Genomic DNA, 22,304 nt, shown 5'->3' on the forward strand with positions numbered 1-22,304 from the left:
AATCACCAAATATTTCTTCCCCTAATTTTAGTTCCATTAAAGTAGGGCCCTTGATACCTAACCCTCCATTAAATAATCTCAAAAAATAATCTCCTAATTGGATTAAAACCTTGAGCTTCACATTAAGTGAAATTATCATTAAATTTATTGGTTGTTTATTTGGAGAAAACAAGACGAACACAATATTATAATTCCAAGATATTTGAAAGAATTCTAGTATTCCTTGAATAGGAAAGAGAGTATCACTAATGTTCCGTGAGTAAATTTGACATTTATTCTGATTAATGTCATGCATAGACATTCAATTAAAGATCTAATTCTCTTTTTGATTTGGAATTCATGATATTGGAAACATCCCAATGTGAATTATATAGCTAATAAACTTTGAATGATTAATACTTTTTACACTCATCACTTCCTTGATGCCTAGATTTGGGAGCTACACTTACATTTCAAATTTTTATTTAAAATTTTACCATAATTACATATAATAAAGAAAAAAAATTAACAAACATCTTTTATTATTTTTTAATTTTCTTACCTATATTTTATAATTCTCATTATATTTCAAATCACAAGTTTGAATTCCCAAAAATAAACAATAAAACTAACTAATTACATTACAAATATTGGTAAATAGTGTCCAAAATAAATTCAACTCAGTCCATAAAACTATAGAAATTTTCGATTAACAAAAAAAAGTGTAACTTTAAACATGGTATCATCTCACAATAAAATTTAAAAATATTTAAATCATTATCAACTAAAATAATATTTCATATCAATAAATAAAAATAATTATACGATATTTTGATTTAAAAGATTAATTATATGGAAGGTGAATATTTAGGTAGCTTTCGTGAGATATTAGTTATATTAAAATATCAATCAAACATGTTACTAGTTTATTCAAAACCACCTCAAAATGTGCTCCACTTTACATTGTTTGTTCCTCACAATTTTCCGTCCATGGCCTTTGTCAATTTTTACAAAGGCCTCAATAACCCCAAAGAGACACGGGTTGGACTTAACTTTCCAGTGGTTTCTCCTCGAAATTTGTTACTTCTTCCATTGCAGCACACACTTCTTTCCATGCTTCCCATTCCTTCAAACGAGCATTCCATCATCTTCTTCTTTGCCATATCACAAAAAACTATGGCATTGGTTCTTTATCATGGATGTCTCCACTCCTGGTATCAGAAGAGCCTTTTAAGAAGGAAAATTTGTTGCAAGGTCCCTCATGTGAAATTTAAGGCTATGTTGATGTCTGAAAATCTCCCTCTTGTTGAATATGTTTGGTGTGATGTGTTTATTTGGGTATATTTTTGGCAAAGAGATAATTTTAAGTCTTTAATATTATTAAAGATCTATGCTTGATGTACCTATTTAACCAGTTAATGAATATCTTTTCAAGCTCGTGGAATGTGGATGATTAGGCCACTAATGTGGATGTTTGCAAAACCAATTTGGTGGAATGTGGATGACTAGGCCAGTGAGGTGGGTGTAGACAAAACTAATTGGATTAAGGCACTTTTCATGAAGCTTTTTGTTCCATAATTAGTTTTAGTTTTCGGTACACATGGGATGAATCACAGTGGGATTTATACGAATTAATTAAAAAATATGGGATGTAATGAAAACTTTTGAAATAGGTGAGGAAGCACTGTATTATCTATAATTATTATATTAATATAATTAGGAATAAGAATAGGCATACACTTAGATAACGAAAGAAAAACATTTTTTTATTTGAGAGAATGACTTTGAAAGTGGAAAACATCACTCACAGAATATACCTAGACTAATGTAAGCTAGCAACAATCCATTTAGATAAACCTAGAACAAGATAAGTGAGTAAATATTAATGAAGCGGAAGAAAATTTAACAAGTAACTAGTAAATATTGATGAAATAAGAGAAAAAATAACAATCAACAAGGAGTGATTGTACTAGATACCATGAATCCTAATACCAATAGGTGTTGCACATGATTACCTATTTATGTTCGTTGAATTCATAATAGCAATGAGATTGATTCTACAATGAAAAAAAATAGTATATTTAAATTTTCAAACTCTAAATTAGAATAAAAACATTTTTATGTCCCACAGATATATTTAGAATAACTTTTATCGTTGGGTTTATTATATTAGGCCATAAAAGGTTTATTATATTAGGGATTTTTGCTATTTGGCTTATAATATTAAAGTTTAATATTGGGTTCATAATTTGTATCATTAGAGTTTATAATATTAATTTTAGGGTTTAATATTAATCTCTTCGGTTTATCAATCCCTTAAATTTATAATTAATCCAATGGGTTTATTAATCCCTTCGGTTTATTGATCGCTTATGTTAATATTAATCTTAGGGTTTAATATTTATTTTAGTGTTTATATCGCTTGGGTTTATAATATTAATTCCTTGTTTTAATATTATTCCCCTGGGTTTATAATCCCTTGGGTTTATAACATTAATCTAGTGGGTTTATTAATCCCTTCAATTTATAATACCAATAAATAGTTGGGTTAATTAATCCCTTAGGCTTATGATATTTAATTCAATGAGTTTTTAATCCCTAGCATTTATAATATTAATCCCTTGGGTTTATTGATTTCTTTTGTTAATAATCCCCAAAGTTTATAATATTATTTCCTTAGGTTTACAATATTAATAATTCCTTGGGTTTATAAATCCTTTGGGTTTGTAATGTTAATCCCTTTGGGTTTTTAATATTAATTTTTTGGATTTCAATTTTTTTGGCTTGTAATATGAATAGTTCCTTGGGTTTATAATATGAATCCCTTGGGTTTATAAAATGAGTCTGACACAAGGCTATTAGACTCTTAATGGATTGGGGTTCAAACAGACTCATTATAATGAGTAAAGACCCTAAATGAATGGTAAATACAGTGGGCCCATATTGCTGAGGAAGGAATAGCTCGCTTGACATAAGGACAGTAAGGTGGGTTCAAATACAATATCTCGAGCCTTAAAGCAAATCCTGAGGCAAAAATGAAATAAATGATTCTCTGTTGCATCTCATTTTGCATAGTTGCATTGTATAAGTATCTCTCTCTTGCAATTTGCATTGCACATATTTTATTGCATTTGACTAATTAATCTCACTGTTAGCAAATTTGTCTAATTCCTCATAGCCATGCTCTTGCAATCTTGTAGTTGGATCATCTTAATTTGATAATCTAATAATTAAAAGAGAATTTCTAATAAGAATATACAAGTGATAAAGAGACATTGGTATCATTATTCATTTAAAAGTGTTTCTCTAAATGAATCTTGTGCTATGTTTAGCAAGTGATATTGGCTATAATGGCTTTAATTTACCCTTGTTTCTCAATAAAAATGATGATAAAATAATCAATATGATAACATTATTCAACAAAAACAAACCTGTATGTCTCCAGCAACCGAAGAATAGAATGAATGTAACACTGTGCACACACTTTGTTTGTATGTCTCTAGTAGCTGATGAATAGAATGAATGTAGCACTGTGCACACACTCTGATTGTATATCTCCAACGACTAATGAGTAGAATGAATGTTTGAAATGAAAATTAGTAAGGGTTGATGTTTTATAGTTTTTTGATCTAGAATTTAATTAGTATGGAAGATTCAGATGGATTTCTATCTCCCAAATAAAAATGTGTGTTCTTGATTGATTTGTACATGATCCAATGGATGATAAAATTTCATGGTTGATCCTTGTGCTTTCGTTTATTTAATTCTTAAATTGAGTGGAATGAATGTTTGAAATTAAATTGAGTGGAATGAATATTTGAAATGAAAATTAGTAAGGGTTGATGTTTTATAGTTTTTTGATCTAGAATTTAACTGGTAGGGAGGATTGGGATGGATTTCCATCTCCCAAATTCAAATGTGTGTTCTTGATTGACTTGTACATGATCCAATGGCTGATTAACTTTCACGGTTGATCCTTGTACTTTCTTGTGTTTAATTCTTGAATTGAAAGGGCTAGTGTGTTTAATACCTGAATTGAAAGGGTTGGTGTCTTGTAAAGTTTTGTAGATGTTCTATGCTAAGAGCAATTTCACTTTTCTCACAGCAATCATACAAGTAGATAAGCAAAATGCAGATAGAACATATAAGCAGATCTTACAGAAGACAAATCAGAAACAAGAAAAAATGTATGTGTTTGTTTCGGCGGTCAACAGGATGCTTCAACCAGCAAAGTCTCCTTTGGTCAGCCAGCCCAGCATGTGTCACAACAACCCTCCAACCAGTAGATGAGTCAACCCAAGTCAGTTCTACAAAAGTCAACGCAGGGGCAGCAAGCTAAAAGTCAACGCAGCAGCAAAACGGTCAACCCTTTGACCTCGATTTTTGTGCCAGGTAGTATGGCCTTCAAAAATCGAACCTCCCACAAGTTTTCAGCTTGTTTGGACCAAGCGTTGACCAAAGTCAACGCTGGTCAAACTTCTGCGAAACCCTAGCAGCAGAAACCCTAGCAGCAGAAAAATCCTCTTCGTCCTTCCCACGTGTGGCTGAAATTCGTCCTCCAGGTAGCTCGTACTTTTAAGGATGAGAGAGGAAGATGTGAGTTGTGTTGTGATCAAATTCTCTCCAACTTTTCCTATATATATATATCCATCAATGAGGGTGTGTGACACATCTGTTGGGCATGTGAGCCTACATTACAAAACTGGCTGACCTTTGCACATATAATTTATTAAGAATAATAAATTCAAAATATAAGTTCTGCTCATTGGATTAAGACTATTTTTATATGGATTTTACACCTCTCAGAAAGAGGAATCCAACAAAAATATTAGCCTCTTAATCTGAGCATCAGAACATGGAGTTTGGACCTAGTTGTCCAAATTTAACACTCCCTCTCAACTAGGGAGAACTCCATCTATTAGTGCAATTAACATCGTGAGTCATCCCGCCGAAACTTGCTTTGTTGGCTTCTTTATTTCAGAACAGAAGTGGGTCAGTCACAAAGACATCATTCCCCGACTGACATAATCAGTCCAGAGGTCCCAGACCTCACAAATCTTGATCCCAGATCAAGTGGTTGGACCATGCCATCCTAGATAGAGAGTACGGCAATTTCTGATGCGTCCATCAGTCTTTGCTAATAGTCTTTAGCTTTTCCACACCTCATTGGCCAAATGAGAGGTACTTCCCATGAGCCCTGAACTCAATGGGTAGGATGCATACGGGGCACAGATTAAATGAGTGGCGAACCAGCTCAATAATCACAAGGGTGGGGCAGAAGCATTATGAGTGCTTATAGCTCCGAGAAGCTATCCCCAAAGCCCCCCAGAGCTCCCAGAGCTCATCGTCCAACAGGACCCACATCATAGGGTCTTTCCACGACACCAAGACTCTCACGAAAGGTTAGGAACTTGACCTTCCCCAGGGGCTTAGTGAGAATATCCGCGACCTGCTCATCAGTTCCTATATGATCGAGCCCTACGGCGCCTCGCTGTACCATATCCCGGATAAAGTGGTACCTAATATCAATATGCTTGGATCGGTCGTGGAACACAGGATTCTCAGTCATACGAATCCCACTCTGATTATCATAGAGTATTACAGTGGTATCTAGCACATGTTGGAACAGCTCACTAAAGAGCTTCCTCAACCAAACTGCTTCACAACAGGCCATACTAGCAGCAATGTATTCGGCCTCCGCGGTGCTCAAAGCCACCGACTTCTGCTTCCTGCTCATCCATGAGATCGAAGCAGAACCAAGATTGAAACAACATCCAGATGTGCTCTTACGATCCACCACACTGCCAGCCCAATCGGCATCAGTATATCCCCGAAGTATCACACTCCCGGCAGTGTATCTCAGCCCATGGTTTATCGTGCCCCGAAGATATCTCAAAAGATTCTTGGCACCAACCCAGTGAAAATGATGAGGCTCAACCATCTGTTGACTCAAAGTATTCACTGCAAAACATATGTCCGGACAGGTGTTCACTAAGAACATCAAAGCTCCTATGAGTTGACAATACTCAGTAGGATTGGCCAAGATAGGCCCTGCAGCGCTGCCACTCAACTTCTTAAAGTTGAGTTCCATTGGTGTCGACACGGACTTACAGTCCACCATCCTAAATCTTTCCAGAAGCTTCACAATATACTTTCCTTGAGAAAGGAAAATCTCTCCAGGTCTCTGCCAGACCTCCAGGCCTACGAAATAGTGCATCAGTCCTAGGTCTTTCATCTCGAACTCAGCAGCAAGCTCCCTCTTACATTGATGAATGAGAGGGTCATCACCTGTCAGGAAGAGGTCGTCCACATACAGCACTAGAATGAGAGGCTTTCCTTCCTCAACCTTAAAGTAAAGGTTTGGATCAGCATTGCTTCGAGTGAAGCCCAGCTTCATCAAGTAACTATCCATCCTCTCATACCAAGCTCTGGGTGCTTGCTTTAACCCATAGAGGGCTTTCTTCAACCTGCAGACATAAGTGTCTCGATCTTGAACTTCAAATCCCAGAGCTTGTTCTACATACACCTCTTCCTTTATTGCACCATGCAGAAAAGCAGTCTTGACATCCATCTGATGAAGACTCCATCCTTGCGTAGCAGCAAGGGCTATGATGGATCAGATGGTGGTATATCGAGCCACAGGTGCAAATATATCGTCATAGTCAATTCCTTCCTTTTGAGAGAAGCCACGGGCAACAAATCTTGCCTTAAACTTTTCAGCACTCCCATCAGATCCATGTTTAATCTTGTAGAGCCATTTAGCGGTGACAACAGATTTGTCCTTCGGTCTCGGGACCACATCCCAGACATCATTCTTCATAATAGCCTCATATTCTTCATGCATAGCATCCTTCCAGACTTGATGCTTGATGGCTTCTTCAAAAGATCCAGGTTCAGATTGTATAATAGTACTCATGGCAGCTAGATACCCTTGGTATCTACACGGCTTCTTGCTTTCTTGGAATGTTCCCCTTGGGGCAGCATGACCCTCAGCATCTTCGAGGGTGTCCCTGAGCCATGATGGCCTCTTTCCTAGAGAAGGGGAAGGATCAATAGGGTCCATTGGCTCTTCAACATCAGGCATAGTCTCATCCTGGGGTTCTTCCAGATTTCCAGGTCTTTCTTCATGGTTTTCTTCAGATCTAGGAAGATCTACTACTTTCTTCAGGGAAGCATCTTCGTCAAAAGTGACATCATGGCTTATCTCTACTTCCCTTTGACCAGGTACATAGACTCTATATGCCTTAGAAGTCTCACTGTAGCCCACAAACATTCCTTTCTTCCCAGTAGCATCCAGCTTACTTCTCTTTTCTTTCGGCACATGAAAATAGACAGGACATCCAAAAATTCTAAAATGTGAGACATCAGGTTTCTTACCAGAGAAAACCTCTTCGGGAGTTTTGGAGTCCAAAGCGGAATGAGGGCATCGGTTTTGAATGTACACAGCAGTATTTGCAGCTTCTCCCCACAGAAACTTTGGAAGACCCTGGTCACATAGCATGGCACGGCCAGCTTCCACAATAGTCCTATTCTTGCGTTCAGCAACACCATTCTGCTCAGGAGTATATGTAGTCTCCCTCTTAATGCCAGCTTCTCTTCAAAAGTCTTTGAACTCATTTGACTCATATTCAGTGCCATTGTCAGTCCTCAAAATCTTGATCTTCTTTCCGGTCATATTTTCCACCAAGACTTTGAAGGTACGGAACCACATGAAAGCCTCATCCTTCTTCTTCAAGAAGTATATCCAGGTTTTGCGAGAGAAGTCATCAGTAAATGTCATATAGTAAGAACATCCCCCCAGGGATGTTACAGGCAACATACCGGAAAGATCAGAATGGACCAGTTGCAATATCTCAGATGTCTTTGTGACACTTGAGGGGAAAGGTCCCCTTGTATGTTTTCCTTCAGCACAGCCCTTACATACACCTTTATGATTATTTCCAAAATCAGGCATCCCTGTCACCACCTTCCTTGCTTCGGGAAGAGCCTTGTAATGAAGGTGTCCAAATCTTCGGTGCCATAGTTCGGTTTGACGGATAGTATCACAAGTCATAGCTCCCAACGGACTCCCTCCAACCTGGTAGAGTGTACCAACTCTAAAACCAATTGAGATAGCTTCCTTGAAGCTCTTCTTCCACATGAGTACCTTTCCATCAGAGAAAGTTACATTGAATCCTTTGTCTTCCATGGCAGATACAGACACAAGGTTCTTCTTCAATTTGGGTACATAGAGTACATCTTGTAGATGGAGGACTTGTCCTTGAGACAAGTGGAGGGTCACAGTCCCGGTCCCTTTCACAGGATAAGTGGCATTATCCCCAAGGGTAATTTCTAGATTAGTATCCCTTTCAACCATGTCAGAAAGTGCTTCCTTGAATCCGGTGATGTGTCTTGAGGCACCACTATCGATTAGCCAGACATCCATAGTGTCGGGCGGAGATGCAGCTGAGAGAGCAGATATTAGAATATACTCATTTCTTTTATCAACAACATTAGACTCCTCATACCTGGTATTTCTGGTCCTTTTAGAAGGTGGATGGTTTCCTTCAAAGTGAGCCTTCCTCTTTCCTTTGGATTTGTCATTTCTTTGATTCCCATTCCTTCGGTTGTTGTTGTTGTCGTCACTATCGGGAGAATTCTTCTGGAAGGGGCATTCTCTAGCATAGTGTCCAGTCCTATGGCAAGTGAAACATTTTCCCTTCTTCTTTTGAGTCTTAGTCCTTCCTTTGTCCTTGGAACCACCAGAGTTCTTCTTTCGGGAATGAGCAACATAGGCAGCATTTCTTTCATTATCAAATTCCTTCATCCTTGTTTCTTCTTGCATACATCTAGACAGAAGCTCATCAAAGTTAGGGATGGTATTATTGTTGAGAATGGTAGTTGTGAATACTTGCCATTCATATGGAAGTCCTCCAAGTGCGGTGAGAACCATCTCACGATCAGCTATTGTCTCCCCAATAGCTAGCAGATTGTTCTTGGTTTCGGTCAACTTCATAAAGAAAGTTTGAATAGACTCGTCTCGGCCCTTCTTCATATTCTTCAACTTGTTCTTGAGGAATAGCACTTGGTTCACATTGTTTACTCGGAACATAAGTATCAGCTTGTCATACATCTCCTTGGATGTGCCTAGTTCAGCTATGTAGGCAACCAGACTCTTATTTATGGATTCCCTGATCAGCAGTTTTGCTCTGATTTCTCCCTTCTTATATTTGTGTTTAACAGCAGCAAAGGCATTTGATGGAGGTTCTTGAATCTTCCCTGTCACATGATCTAGGAGATCATGATCTTCTAATTTGAGATCTAATAACATCTTCCAGGCATGGAAGTCATCACTTCCAGTCAGCTTGTCATTCTCCCTGAATTCAAGCTTAGAGGAATCCATTTCCTTCGATGATGATTGCTATAGATAGAGTTTGTCTTCACCTCAGCTCTGATACCATGTAAAGTTTTGTAGATGTTCTATGCTAAGAGCAATTTCACTTTTCTCACAGCAATCATACAAGTAGATAAGCAAAATGCAGATAGAACATATAAGCAGATCTTACAGAAGACAAATCAGAAACAAGAAAAAATGTATGTGTTTGTTTCGGCGGTCAACAAAATGCTTCAACCAGCAAAGTCTCCTTTGGTCAGCCAGCCCAGCATGTGTCACAACAACCCTCCAACCAGTAGATGAGTCAACCCAAGGCAGTTCTACAAAAGTCAACGCTGTCCTGAAAAGTCAACGCAGGGGCAGCAAGCTAAAAGTCAACGCAGCAGCAAAACGGTCAACCATTTGACCTCGATTTTTGTGCCAGGTAGTATGGCCTTCAAAAATCGAACCTCCCACAAGTTTTCAGCTTGTTTGGACCAAGCGTTGACCAAAGTCAACGCTGGTCAAACTTCTGTGAAACCCTAGCAGCAGAAACCCTAGCAGCAGAAAAATCCTCTTCGTCCTTCCCACGTGTGGCTGAAATTCGTCCTCCAGGTAGCTCGTACTTTTAAGGATGAGAGAGGAAGATGTGAGTTGTGTTGTGATCAAATTCTCTCCAACTTTTCCTATATATATATATATATATCCATCAATGAGGGTGTGTGACACATCTGTTGGGCATGTGAGCCTACATTACAAAACTGGCTGACCTTTGCACATATAATTTATTAAGAATAATAAATTCAAAATATAAGTTCTGCTCATTGGATTAAGACTATTTTTATATGGATTTTACACCTCTCAGAAAGAGGAATCCAACAAAAATATTAGCCTCTTAATCTGAGCATCAGAACATGGAGTTTGGACCTAGTTGTGCAAATTTAACATGTCTTTTATTGCATCATCTGAACTTATTCCTGAATTGAATGGTGGCATTTATCGTCTTCAATAGGTTGAATGGTTAAACAAACATGTAGATATGGTTGACAAGTTGAATGGTTAAACACACATGTAGATATGGTTGACACACATTTCCTGTCTTCAATAGGTTGAATGGTTAAACACACATGTAGATATGGTTGACAAGTTGAATGGTTAAACACACATGTAGATATGGTTGACACACATTTCCCTTGTTCTTGTGCAGGTATTACCCAACAATGGGGTGTGTTGCTCCAGTGGAAATCAATGGGTGGCTCTTTGATGGGATAGGTGTACTCCTAGATAGAATTCAATGGAATGTTTTTGACTTAATTGGTAATTTAGAGCTGGAGGTAGTTGAGATAGTATGTTTTGTCAACTTGTAATATTAAGGCTTGGTAATTGACAAATGTTGATTCAACCAATATATAAGCTCATTTTCAACAAAATTTAATAACTTATATAACTTAATATAAATTATTTACGTGCATCTTTCTTATAGTTTATGATGGTTTTTTAAAGATGTGTGAAGACCAATATTAATCAACCTCTTCCCTAGATCTAAAAAATTAATATAAAATTATAAAATAACTTAAATTATTATTCAATTAATTAGTTAATAAAATAATATTTTTATTTAAAAATATTAATTAATTATTTTTTAATATTAAATTATTTTTCAACTTTAGTAAGGGCTCTCTTTCCACCTTCCTTCCATCTCACTGTAATGAAGTATTTGATCCACGACTTCCAATGCATGGGCCAATCCCTGCCTACCTACCTCTAAGTCACGTGTAAGGGCTTCAAGTCTAGGCTTGCTTTCCTTTCCTGCCAAAATGAAATGAGATCAGCCAGCAACTCCATAGACAATATGTTGGCAATCTCCTCTATCCCAGGTCGACCAATCATTGTAGGTGAGAGAGAAAGTTCTTGAAGTTGAGGTAGGTCTACGATCGTGGTCGGAAATCTTCTACTACGTGCATCTTTCTTATAGTTTAGGATAGTTTTTTAAGGATGTGTGGAGATCAATATTGATCAACCTCTTCCCTAGATCTAAAAAAATTAATACAAAATTATAAAATAATTTAAATTATTATTCATTTAATTAATTAATAAAATAACATTTTTATTTAAAAATATTAATTAGTTATTTTTTAATATTAAATTACTTTTCAACTTTAGCGAGGGCTATCCTTATCCCTTCCAACTTTTCTCATAACTACGGCGCCGACGTTCAATTTGGTGACCGGTTTGGCTTTAATGGAGAGGCAAAAATCAAACTCAACACAGACAGCTTCTTCATATTATATTATACTATGAAAATCAATTATAAGAACAACAAAATGAAATAGAAAATATGATTAGTGTATGTGTGAATGTGAAAGTGAAATAGAAATATTTATTATTTAAAATTTTAAAAATTATAGTTTATATTAAATTTCATGTGGCGTTTCATTTCGTGTTTGGATTAAGAAAGAAAATGAAAAATGATGAAATAATTTTTTTATTATTTATTATTTATTATTTATATTTTTTATTTATTTATAGTTTCAAAATTATTTAAGATAATTTTTTTAGAATTTTTTTATTATTGTTTTAAAATTAATTAAATAAAATAAAAATTATAGTTTGTATTAAATAAATAAAAGTTATATTTTATTTTAACATTATTTTTGTTTGGTTAAAAGTTGGTTGATTTAGAAGTTTATTTTTTTGTTAACTACTCAAGACCCAGAGTTATTTGGCAAGTGTGAAACTCTGCCCTATTAAGGACCAGTGAAAACCGGTTATTCCAAGTGATGTGGTTTTCCTTGATTAAGGGTGATGAGTCAGCGTATGCATGGTTAGCACCTAGAGCTTTTTTTTTACTACATTTTTTCTGGTTAATTTTAATCAAAATATCGTTAAAAAGTTAAGTTTAAATTGTTTAATGTGTATAATTAGAGTATTTTCAAGGTCATTCAAAAATATATTTTAAACAACAAAAAATCTTGAAATTGTATTGCAAGATTTGATGAATTCCGGTGAAAAATATTATTTTGTTTATAAATTACTCTGGTCTTGTATAAATAAAAATTAAAAATTATGTTTTTCACAAAATTCCCAAAAAAATCTTGAAATTGTATTGCCAGATTAAATAAATTTCCATAAAAAATGTCCCATAAAAAATGTTATTATATTCATAAATTAATCTGGGCATGTAAAAAAAATAAAAAATAAGAGTTATATTTTTTACAAAATTCCCATTAAATTTGAGCAAAACTTTCTGATTTATACCCGAATTTCCGAGCACGCTGGCTGTAGAAACTGGTCTGCTGTGTGAAGGGGTCTTCTTATAGAATTTGACCAGTGTGGCCACAGTTCCTCGTGGAATGCAAGTGGAGTGCGAAACGCTACAGGATTCCTAGCGATATTATTAAAGATCTGCTACAGTGTCACCGACTTTAATCAGCCACTGCTGGACGCGGCCCATTGGAAAAATACCTCGAAAAGCGGAAATAATGTTGCCAACTCCCCTATTTATAACGAGCAAACCTGCAATTCGCTTCCAGAGCTTATACTCGCATTCGCTTGGTTTTACATTTCATTCATTATTTTCTAGAGTTAGAATGGGTATGGCTCAATTAGTCGCTATCCTATCTGTTATTACATTTGCTGTCATACTGCCTTCACTTGCTGCAGCAGCAACAACGGAGGACGTGAAATATCCGGCGTACTATAACCACACGGATATCGCGGAATTCATTAAAACTTCGTGCAACGTGACTCTATATTGCCAGCTCTGCGTTTCGTCGCTCTTTTCCTACGCCGGGCGTCTTAAGGCGAAGCAGAGTGATCTCGCGAAAGCAGCCGTGGTAGTCAGCCTCTTTAATTCTCGCAACGTTTCCGTCTGGGCTGCCGGCCTCAAAGCCAGAGGCGCCATGATGAGTCAAAGAGAAAACGCAGCGCTTAAGGATTGTCTTGGGGATTTCAGGGACACCGCGTACGAGATTAAAGGATCTCTGGTGGAGCTGAAGCAACTGAAGCCGTACTCTTTCAAGTTTCAGATGAGTAACGTGCAGACCTGGATGAGCGCGGCCCTCACAGACCAGGAATCCTGCCTCAATGGCTTTCAGGATCTCCACGCCACTGGTCATGTTACGGCCATGGTCACCGATCGCGTGCAGAACGGACGCGAATTGATAAGTAATGCTCTCGCTCTTGTCAACACATTCGCTGCCACCGGAGGAGGAGATGAGCTCCATGTCTGAAGCCTTCAAGGGTTCCTCGCCTCAAATAATATATTCAGTGTTTCATAGAATCTGTATACCATAGCTTTTACCTACGGCCTTGAGACAAAATTTGGGGCTTCTATTGTAAATTCCGTTACAGTGATATAATAAATGTTTTCAGAGTAATGAAGCGCAGGAATATGATTTATAGAATATGCTTCTGCGCCTTAAGATGGTAGTCCGGTTGTAGATGCTTTGGCTGGTGTTTGGTTCCATTAGGTCCAAGGGTCGAATTCAGCGGTCTTCTGAGCGTAAAGCTTCACTGGATCGCTCCTTAGTAGCACAGCCCACCTCGCCTACTCAAACAATAAATATATGGTGAAAGCATTTCAGACTGGAATCATATGTAAAATCGCTCTACATAGTTTTAAATATCGCGATGTACTAGATTTGGGTCACGAGCGGCCATATCACTATAGCTTCGAGTTTGTGTCATATCACTATATAACTGTCAGGTAAGGTGCGTCCCTCTCGAAAATAATGATTAATTGATTTCATCTCTTTCGATATTTTATATATATTTTAACGATTCACTAATTTGCTTGATTGATTTCATCTAATTAATTTAAATTAAATTAAGCAATCAAATTAATTTAATTTTATTAATTTTTTTTTTTTTTTTTTAATTTAATAATATTACACTTTTATCATATCTAATATATCTTAGTTTAAAATCACCATCTACCCCTTACAAAATCTACTTTTATTATTTAAAATTTAAATATTCTCTCATTTAAAGTTATAACAATTTCATTAATATAAAAATATCTTCATTTAAATTTTAATTTGAAAGTATTAAGATGTGAAAGTATTTTTTTTCGCAAATTATTTTTATTATTTAAAACTAAAACATTTTTTCATTTAAAATTATAACAATTTCATTAATATAAAAATATCTTCATTTAAATTTTACTATGAAAGCATTATGATGTGAAGGTACTTTTTTCATTAATATAAAAATATCTTCATTTAAATTTTACTATGAAAGCATTATGATGTGAAAGTATTTTTATTTTCGTTTACATTGTTGTTAATCTTAGATTTACAAAGTCCGCCAACACATCCTACCATGATTGAAGCTCAATCATTGCCGTGTCCTGGGAAATGGGTATAAATGAAATATTTTCGATTTCCATTAACTTCATTCAATTACTAGCCCTAAACTAGGAACAGGGTAGACTAGAGGAACGAAAGCTACCTTTGCTAGTGTCTCTACCCTTGTCTCTACTAACGGTGCTCTTGGACCACATCCTTATGAGTTGTCTCTAGTGCTGTCTCTCACTCCTGGTAAGATATCGTTGAACTAATTTAGCTATGGAAAATGTGAAGAAGCGTAGTAATTTTTATTCAAGGAGTTATTGATTTTAATTATTGATTGTTGTTGTGTTAATAAGTGTTTTATAAATCTATTTTTATTCTTGATTTATTAAAAGCCGAGTGGGATGAAATCTTTTTTCACTCTATGTTAGTTTGCATATCAAGATATTTGATCCTTCTCCAGGCTTAATAGATCCAGAATAAAGATAGATCTATGTTGGTTTGATTCCCCTTTTAAATGGGCTACATTCCATGTGAATGCCATGGGTTAATACTGTTGGTTCTCAATACCATGGGTCAATACCATGTGCCTTCTTTATTTTATTAATATTAATATCAGGGTTAATAATGACTTTTTGCATGGTATTAATAATAATTTGGCCCATGATATTTCGCCAATTTAGTCCATAAGTTTCACCTAAATAAAACCTCATTTTGAGTGTTCAAAACATAAAGTGAATTATGGAATAAATATACAAAAAAAGGTTTTATTTATTTACCACACCTCTAATTCATTTATATTTTTATTAATTTACTATAGATCTTTTTTAAACATGGTATTTGGCCCATGGTATTTAGCTCATTGTATTAAAATGGTATTTAGCTTATACGCTTCACCTAAATAAAACCTCTTTTTTGAGTCTTCTTTAAATATAAAGAGGTTTATGGACTAAATATAAAAAGAGGTTTTATTTATTTACCATATCTCTAGTTTATTTATATTTTTATTTATTTACCATACCTCTAGTTTATTTATATTTTTATTTATTTACCATACCTCCAATTTATTTATATTTTTATTTATTTACCATACCTATTTTTTTAGTGTTCATAAACCTTTTTATAATTTAATGTTGTGTGAGAAAGATTTAACGACTAAAAGAAAATTAATTTATTATAAGAAGGTCATCAACCCCACCCTAGAAGATCAAAAGCACTAGCTCAAAGAAGAAAATTAATTTATCAAAGTTTAGAACAAACTCTCATGAGCTCCATAGTGAAACAGGTAAGTTGGGTAGTTCCTAAAACACCATGGTTGAAAAGAATCTGCCATCTCTGTGATAATAGGAACATTGAGGATGAAAACCACTTCCTCTTAGAGTGCCCCGGACAACCACATTAGATCTCAGTTTCATAATATTTGTCGCAATACTGACCTTCCTAGCCTTTTAAGATGTCAAAATTATAGTGAGCTTGGAAGGCTTATGTCCAAGCTTTTTGAGCATAGAAATAAAATCTTAAATCAAACTAGATAATTTGTTCTTTAGGTCCGATAGACCAAAGTTTGGTCTCAGTGGACGTTACCCATCATCATCATCATCATCATCACATAATAATAATTAGATTGATTTCTAAACAGGGCCGACATTAAATTAAAAATGTTAAAAATTAAACATTACATGTTAAATGTTAAAAATTAAACATTACATGTTAAATGTTTACATTTACGTTTACATTTACATGTTTATGTGAGATCTACCCTCATACTAGGCTGTAAATTACAAATAAATTTTTAGATAAAAGAAAACCATAATATACATATTACATTAAAATATATAACATATTTTTTTTTTGTAAACTTAGGCATTACTTCTTTCTAAATTACGATAACAAAATTCTTACATCAAACTTATGTTCAGGTGGTTGGCCTGCCTAAAGGAAACCAGGCCGCCACCTATTAGCGTTATACCCAGAACAAAATTTAAAAATGTTTTTCTCCTTAATACTGTCATATCTATTCTTTCGAATGCTGCTAACTATTTTATCTACAAGTCTATAATCGAACAACCATACACAGTTCATTTCTAAAAACATGTTAAACAAAACTATGCAAGGGCCTAGCTTCTTCATTGCTCGTATGACGAATTAACTGGGGCAGGCACCATGGCACTTGACCCTGGATTCACATTCTTTTGCTCCAAGACCCATTTCATTTCCTGCATCATTTGTTCCATTTTTCCCAGCATCAGATTATTGCTCACTGCCTGAATCTGGACGGTCGCTATTTCTTTAAGGAATATGGACTTTAGTTTTTCCAGTTCTTCCATTGTCTGGCTCCTTAGTTGCTCCTCTCTCTGCTTTCTTTCCTCCTCTTCTTCCTCCCAGATTGCCTGGTTCATTTCCATGGCTCGAGCTACCACGTGCTTCATAATCCAATACTGTTGGAGCGACTTATTAAACAGTGAGTTACGGCCCCTGGTATTTTCTGGGTCTGGAACCAGATCCTCCCATTCGCCCCCGGGGAATCTCCTTGTTCGCACTTATGGACCTCAGCTCACGTTCCCACCCGTTTATTTGTTCTCGAATTTTAGGGGAATTCCCAGCCATATACGCATTGACCATGTACATTCTTTTTTCTTACTCTGGTTCCCTTCCTCTCTGCTTCGGGTTACTACTCGATCCTTCTTCTTGGGTCCGAACCTATTTCTCTTTCTTCGGAGCCATCTTGCTGTTATCCTGGAACCTTTGTTTGATTATGTCTTGCCTACCCATCAAGACACCAGACCATAAGTCAGTACCTCTGATGCAAAAGACTACTTCAACCCAATCACTTTGCTCCCCTGTCTTAAAATTATGTTCCCACATATTTTTTTGGCACGAGATCCCGAGTCGCTCCTGACCTGCCCCGCAGGTCGGCCCTTTCCCCTCGCACCCCTCTCTACTTCTCTGAAATTCACTCGTTGTCCCTCCTAGTGTTTATCTATATACAACGCAATCATTCCTTCTCTCCCCGATTAATGGGGTGAACTACTTACCCACCGATAAATCGGTGGAGTTCTGCTCATAGCCTTCCGGGATTTTCCAGGATAGCAGACATGGGTATGGTTCCTGCAGCCAGTAGGGAGCTCGTCTTTTCTCGGCTTAGCGACCCTCACCACCCACTAGTCATTCCCGGGCTTGGGTTTTATCCTCCTCCGAGGTCCGTTTTTCTCTTTGCCTGGGACATCATCTTTTTTGATATGGTAAAGATTTTCCTTCCCATATCCGGGATAACCTCCTCCCTTTCTAATACTAGCTCTCGACTTCCTTTTCCTGGACATGTCTGAGAAATAACAGAAGTATCTACCTCTAACTATCTTTAGAGCTGCAAGAGAGGGGAGTGAATATACATACCACCTTTCCTCGTTGGTACCGGAGCTATGGACTGGTCGTTGCACCTTGCTGCCACCTTTCGCCTTTCTTCCTTTCTTTGTGCTATGCTGCATGAAACTCTTGCTGCCACCTCAATCCCTTGATTATATAATCCCCATTGTCCTTCCGTCCTTACCTCCACCCGTCCATTGGATTTCCTTGTTCTCATCCCTGTGTCCTTACCTCGGGATTTGTCGCTAACTGTCTGACCACCTTTACTCGTCATAACTACTACATTCTCTCGGCTACTCCTACTGTACCCTTTATGTACCACTGATGCCACTTGTCGTCCCTACACGACCTCTTATCTTGACTCCCCACACTCCCTCCAATTCATTTCTTAATGACGCCTCAATTCTCTCTTCTTCCCCGTCAAGTGACCTTATCCTTCCCTGCCCCGTTAGCTGCCCTACTCCGTCACTTGTACCACCCCCGTCCTTTCTCACGATCACATTGTCCATCGCCACCCGCTGTAATCTTTCCCGGCATTCGCCACGTACTAGCTTTTCCTGGACGTTTACCTCGGAATTGCCGTGGCCACCTTTATCAACGTCAAGAAGTTGTTGAAGTTGTTGTAATTGTTCGCGTCTATCAACTTTCCCCTGTTCCGACTGCCCCAGTTCGCTAACTATTCTGCTGGGTGGTTGCTTGATCGTCTAACATGGGTGGGGATCAGATAATCTATTTTGGTAAGTAGCTTCCCAAATTCGCTGATAAGCCACGCTGTTTTCCAACTCTTACTTATTTTTTTCACTGGTTTTTTCTGCTGCAGTTGCCTTACCATATCCACCACCAATTTTGAGTCACCTTCAATTTGGAGACTCTTGACCTTTACCTGAATCGCAATTTCAAAGCCGTGCTTCAGTGCGTGCAGTTCCGCTTCGTTATTTGTCGCCTCCCCGCAGTCCATCCCAAAGATTCTCAAGGTTTCTCCTCTGTCATTCCTGAAGATCCCCCCGATGCCTGCTTCTCTCAGGTTGTTTTTGGCCACCCCATCGAAATTTAGTTTTGCAAATCCCTGTGGGGGGTGCCTGTACTGTTTGATTTCTGCCACCTCTCTGACTTGGTATTTTCTTCGGTCACTGCATATCATACTCTGTGTTATGTCTAGCCTCTGCAAAATCTGTGCCTCTGTTAGTGAAGCCTTCCAGTCATCTTCCTTCCAACGTTCCATTAAAATTGTTTCTCTCGTGGTCCTGATTATTTGATCCCATATGTCTGTCGGGGTGCAGTTTTCTGCTTTGAAGATCACATTGTTCCGTGCCTTCCAGATGTTCCAGAGCATGAACCCAACGGATAGCAGCCAAGCACGATTTACCACCGGGTTTTGGTAAGGTTTCCTCGGCTAGTTTTCTAAGGTATTGATGATGTTTTGATAATTTCTGTGACGTTGCTCAAACAACTTGTAATGTCTATCCCACAAGGTGTTGCTGACAGTGCATCTGTTCATCAAGTGTTCCATTGACTCCTCCTATGCATTGTAGAGCGCGCATCATGACGGTCCCTGCCACCTTTTCCTCTGGAGTTGGTCCCAGGTAAGCCCCCGCCATGTAACGTAATCCAGACAAAGAAGGAAACTTTCGGCCAATGCTTTATTTTCCATAGGTTTTTCCATTTCTTCGTCTCTGCCTATTGATTCTGATTAGGTTTTAAGTAACACCCTTCTACGATAGTGAAGGTTCCTTGTATTCGGGTGCCCCATCTTAGGATGTCATGCCATGTTTTTTTCGCCACTTTTCCGGATGCCATTTCCTTGTAGTAATCTTGCCATCTGTCAGAGTCAGGGGCCGCTACCCAATCCTCCTTCTGTTTCCAATTACGCCAATATGCGCCTATACCTGGTTTCCAAAATTTGCCAAAAACATCCTCGTCTGCCTGGGAGGTGAAAGCCTGGATGACTTGAAGGGCTTCCTTATGGATGAGCCTTTCGCGTTGTTGCTAGGATTCCTCCCAAAACCTGGCTTTATCTCCTACTCTTATCTCCCAAAAGCTATATTCCCTTATCAGTTCTTTGTTACTCCTCGCCAGGTTCCAAATTGCGGAGCCTTTGGCCTCTGTCTGACTTCTCATCTTGTCTTCTGGTTCCTTCCCTGCCTCATATTTCCTTTCCCAGATTGCCTTCCATAAGTCTTGGCCACCCTATGTCCATCTCCACCAAAGCTTCGCCCCCATCACTTGGTTGAGAACGTAGGGGTCCCTCAAACCTAATCCTCTGTCTTTGGTTAGCTTGCTGAGCCACTCCCAACATAATAAGGCCCATTTTCTGGTGTTGCTGGTGCCCTGCCAAAGAAATTTCTTAAACATGGCGACTAGCTTTTGATTGATGGACTTGGGGATGGCTTGGCTCGATATCTGATAAATTGGAATAGCTTGCAGAACTGCTTTTAGGAGAATTAGTCGACTGGGGGTATTCAGTAATCGAAAGGTACAATTGTCCATCTTTTTCCTGATTTTATTTATTAGGGGTACCGAGTTAGCAGCCTTGAATTGGTGCTCATTAAGAATAATACCTAGGTACTTCATTGGAAAAGTTCCAATTCTAAACCCCATTGGGCACGCCAAAAATATTTGGGTCGCTAGCTGAGTGTTGAAGAAAAATATTTCTGATTTCTCTTTATTGATCTCAATCCCGAAAGCTTGAGTGAACTCAGATAAGGTTTTGACAATCTGTTGGGCCTCCTTGACCGTGGCATGCCCATACATCATTACATCATCTACAAATTGCTGGTGTGTTACTGGGAGATCATTCCCACAGATTCTTTGCCCCTTTTTCTAGTCCCTAGCTACTTGAGCTTTTACCAGCCTGCTCAATCCTTCCGCTGCCAGGATGAAGAGGAAAGGAGACAGGGGATCTCCCTGTCTTAGCCCTCGCGAGGGGTTGAAAGCTTCAGTGGGGGTGCCATTCAACAGGACTGACATCACCAGAGTGCTCACCATAGACAGGATCCATTTCACCCATCTCTCATCAAATCCGTGGGCTTTGAGGATACCTTCCAGGTACCCCCAACTAAGGCGGTCATAAGCCTTAGCCAGGTCTAATTTGATTAGCATGCCTGGATTTCGAGAATTTTTCAGGGAGTGGATTACTTCCTGGGCAACTATAATTCCGTCTGTTATCTGCCTTCCTTTAACAAAGACGATTTGTTCCTGAGCTATGGGGTTAGGCAAAATAGGCTTGAGTCTATTCGCCATAATTGTTGCTAATATTTTATACACAACATTACAGAGGGATATTGGTCTGAATCCCTATAGTTCTTCCGAATTTCCATTCTTAGGAATCAAGGCCAGGAAGGTAGCATTTAGTCCCTGATGCATGCATTTTGTACACCTGGATTCCTCCACTAAGTCCAGCGGGTCGTCACCCATGAAACTCTAGGCTGCTTGGTAAAACTCAATGGTGAATCCATCAGGTCCCGGGGCCTTATTCTTCGCCATTTTGTTCACCACTTCCTCCACTTCTTCCTTTGTAATTACCGTGAGCACAACCAGATTTTGTTCTCTTGTTACCTTTTTAGGAACATGTTGACAAACCTTGCCAATTTCCTCCTCCCTGTTAATGGTTGGTTCTATTAGGATCCCTTTGAAATAGTCCACCAGGAGCTGTTCCATGTATTTCTACTGCAGCACTCTGTTTCCTTGACTATCCTTCAGTGAAAATATTCGATTGTGTTGTCTGTGATTCAACGTCGCTTTGTGGAATAATCTGGAGTTCTTTTCCCCGTCTTTCAACCATTGGACACATGATTTCTGTTTCTATAGAATTTCTTCCTGCTTGCGTCTTTCCTCCAGTTGATTGATTAATCTGCCTTCCTCCTCAGCCAACTCCTCGCTTCTTCCTTCCTCGATGATTTGTTGTTGTATTCCTGCCATTCTATTTTATAGTTTTCCTCTCTCTTGTTGTATGTTGCCAAATTCTTCCCTGTTCCATTTCTTGATTTTGCCCTTTATGTCTTTGAGTGTGATCTGGAACGTGCGCATTTTGTTCCGACCTTCCGCTCCCATCTTGCTTTCCTGCCACCAGTTTCTTGCTTTGTCTAAGAAGTCTGGATCTCTTAGCCAAAAGGATTCAAAAGGAAAAGGTCTCTTTTTATTCTGGTTATTCATAGCTATTTCTAGTTTGATTGGCCAATGATCCAACCTTATAGAGGGGAGGATGGAGGCTTCGTAAAAAATGTCCATACCTATTATATGCTGAGAGACTAGAAATCTATCTAATCTTGACGCTATTAGTTTGTTCTCGCCTCTTCTATTGTTCCAAGTGAATTTCCCAT

General features: G+C 37.9%; 2 protein-coding genes across 2 annotated transcripts; one reads left to right on the forward strand and one right to left on the reverse strand.

Moving 5' to 3' along the window:
- Positions 1–12,866: 12,866 nt before the first annotated feature.
- On the forward strand, positions 12,867–14,098 carry LOC149223686 (21 kDa protein-like). Its single transcript, XM_089383387.1, has one exon. The coding sequence runs from the start codon at positions 12,922–12,924 to the stop codon at positions 13,561–13,563; it is 642 nt and encodes a 213-aa protein (XP_089239513.1). The 5' UTR covers positions 12,867–12,921; the 3' UTR covers positions 13,564–14,098.
- A 6,707-nt stretch (positions 14,099–20,805) lies between these two features.
- LOC149223687 (secreted RxLR effector protein 78-like) lies at positions 20,806–21,225 on the reverse strand. The gene has a single exon (XM_089387973.1). It carries the CDS (start codon positions 21,223–21,225, stop codon positions 20,806–20,808), a length of 420 nt encoding a protein of 139 aa, XP_089244099.1.
- Positions 21,226–22,304: the final 1,079 nt, after the last annotated feature.

The sequence above is a fragment of the Pinus tabuliformis genome, chromosome Q (genome assembly GCF_031772625.1).
Source record: "Pinus tabuliformis cultivar Carrire ecotype Pingquan chromosome Q, CPIR1, whole genome shotgun sequence".
NCBI classification, from domain to species: Eukaryota; Viridiplantae; Streptophyta; class Pinopsida; order Pinales; family Pinaceae; genus Pinus; species Pinus tabuliformis.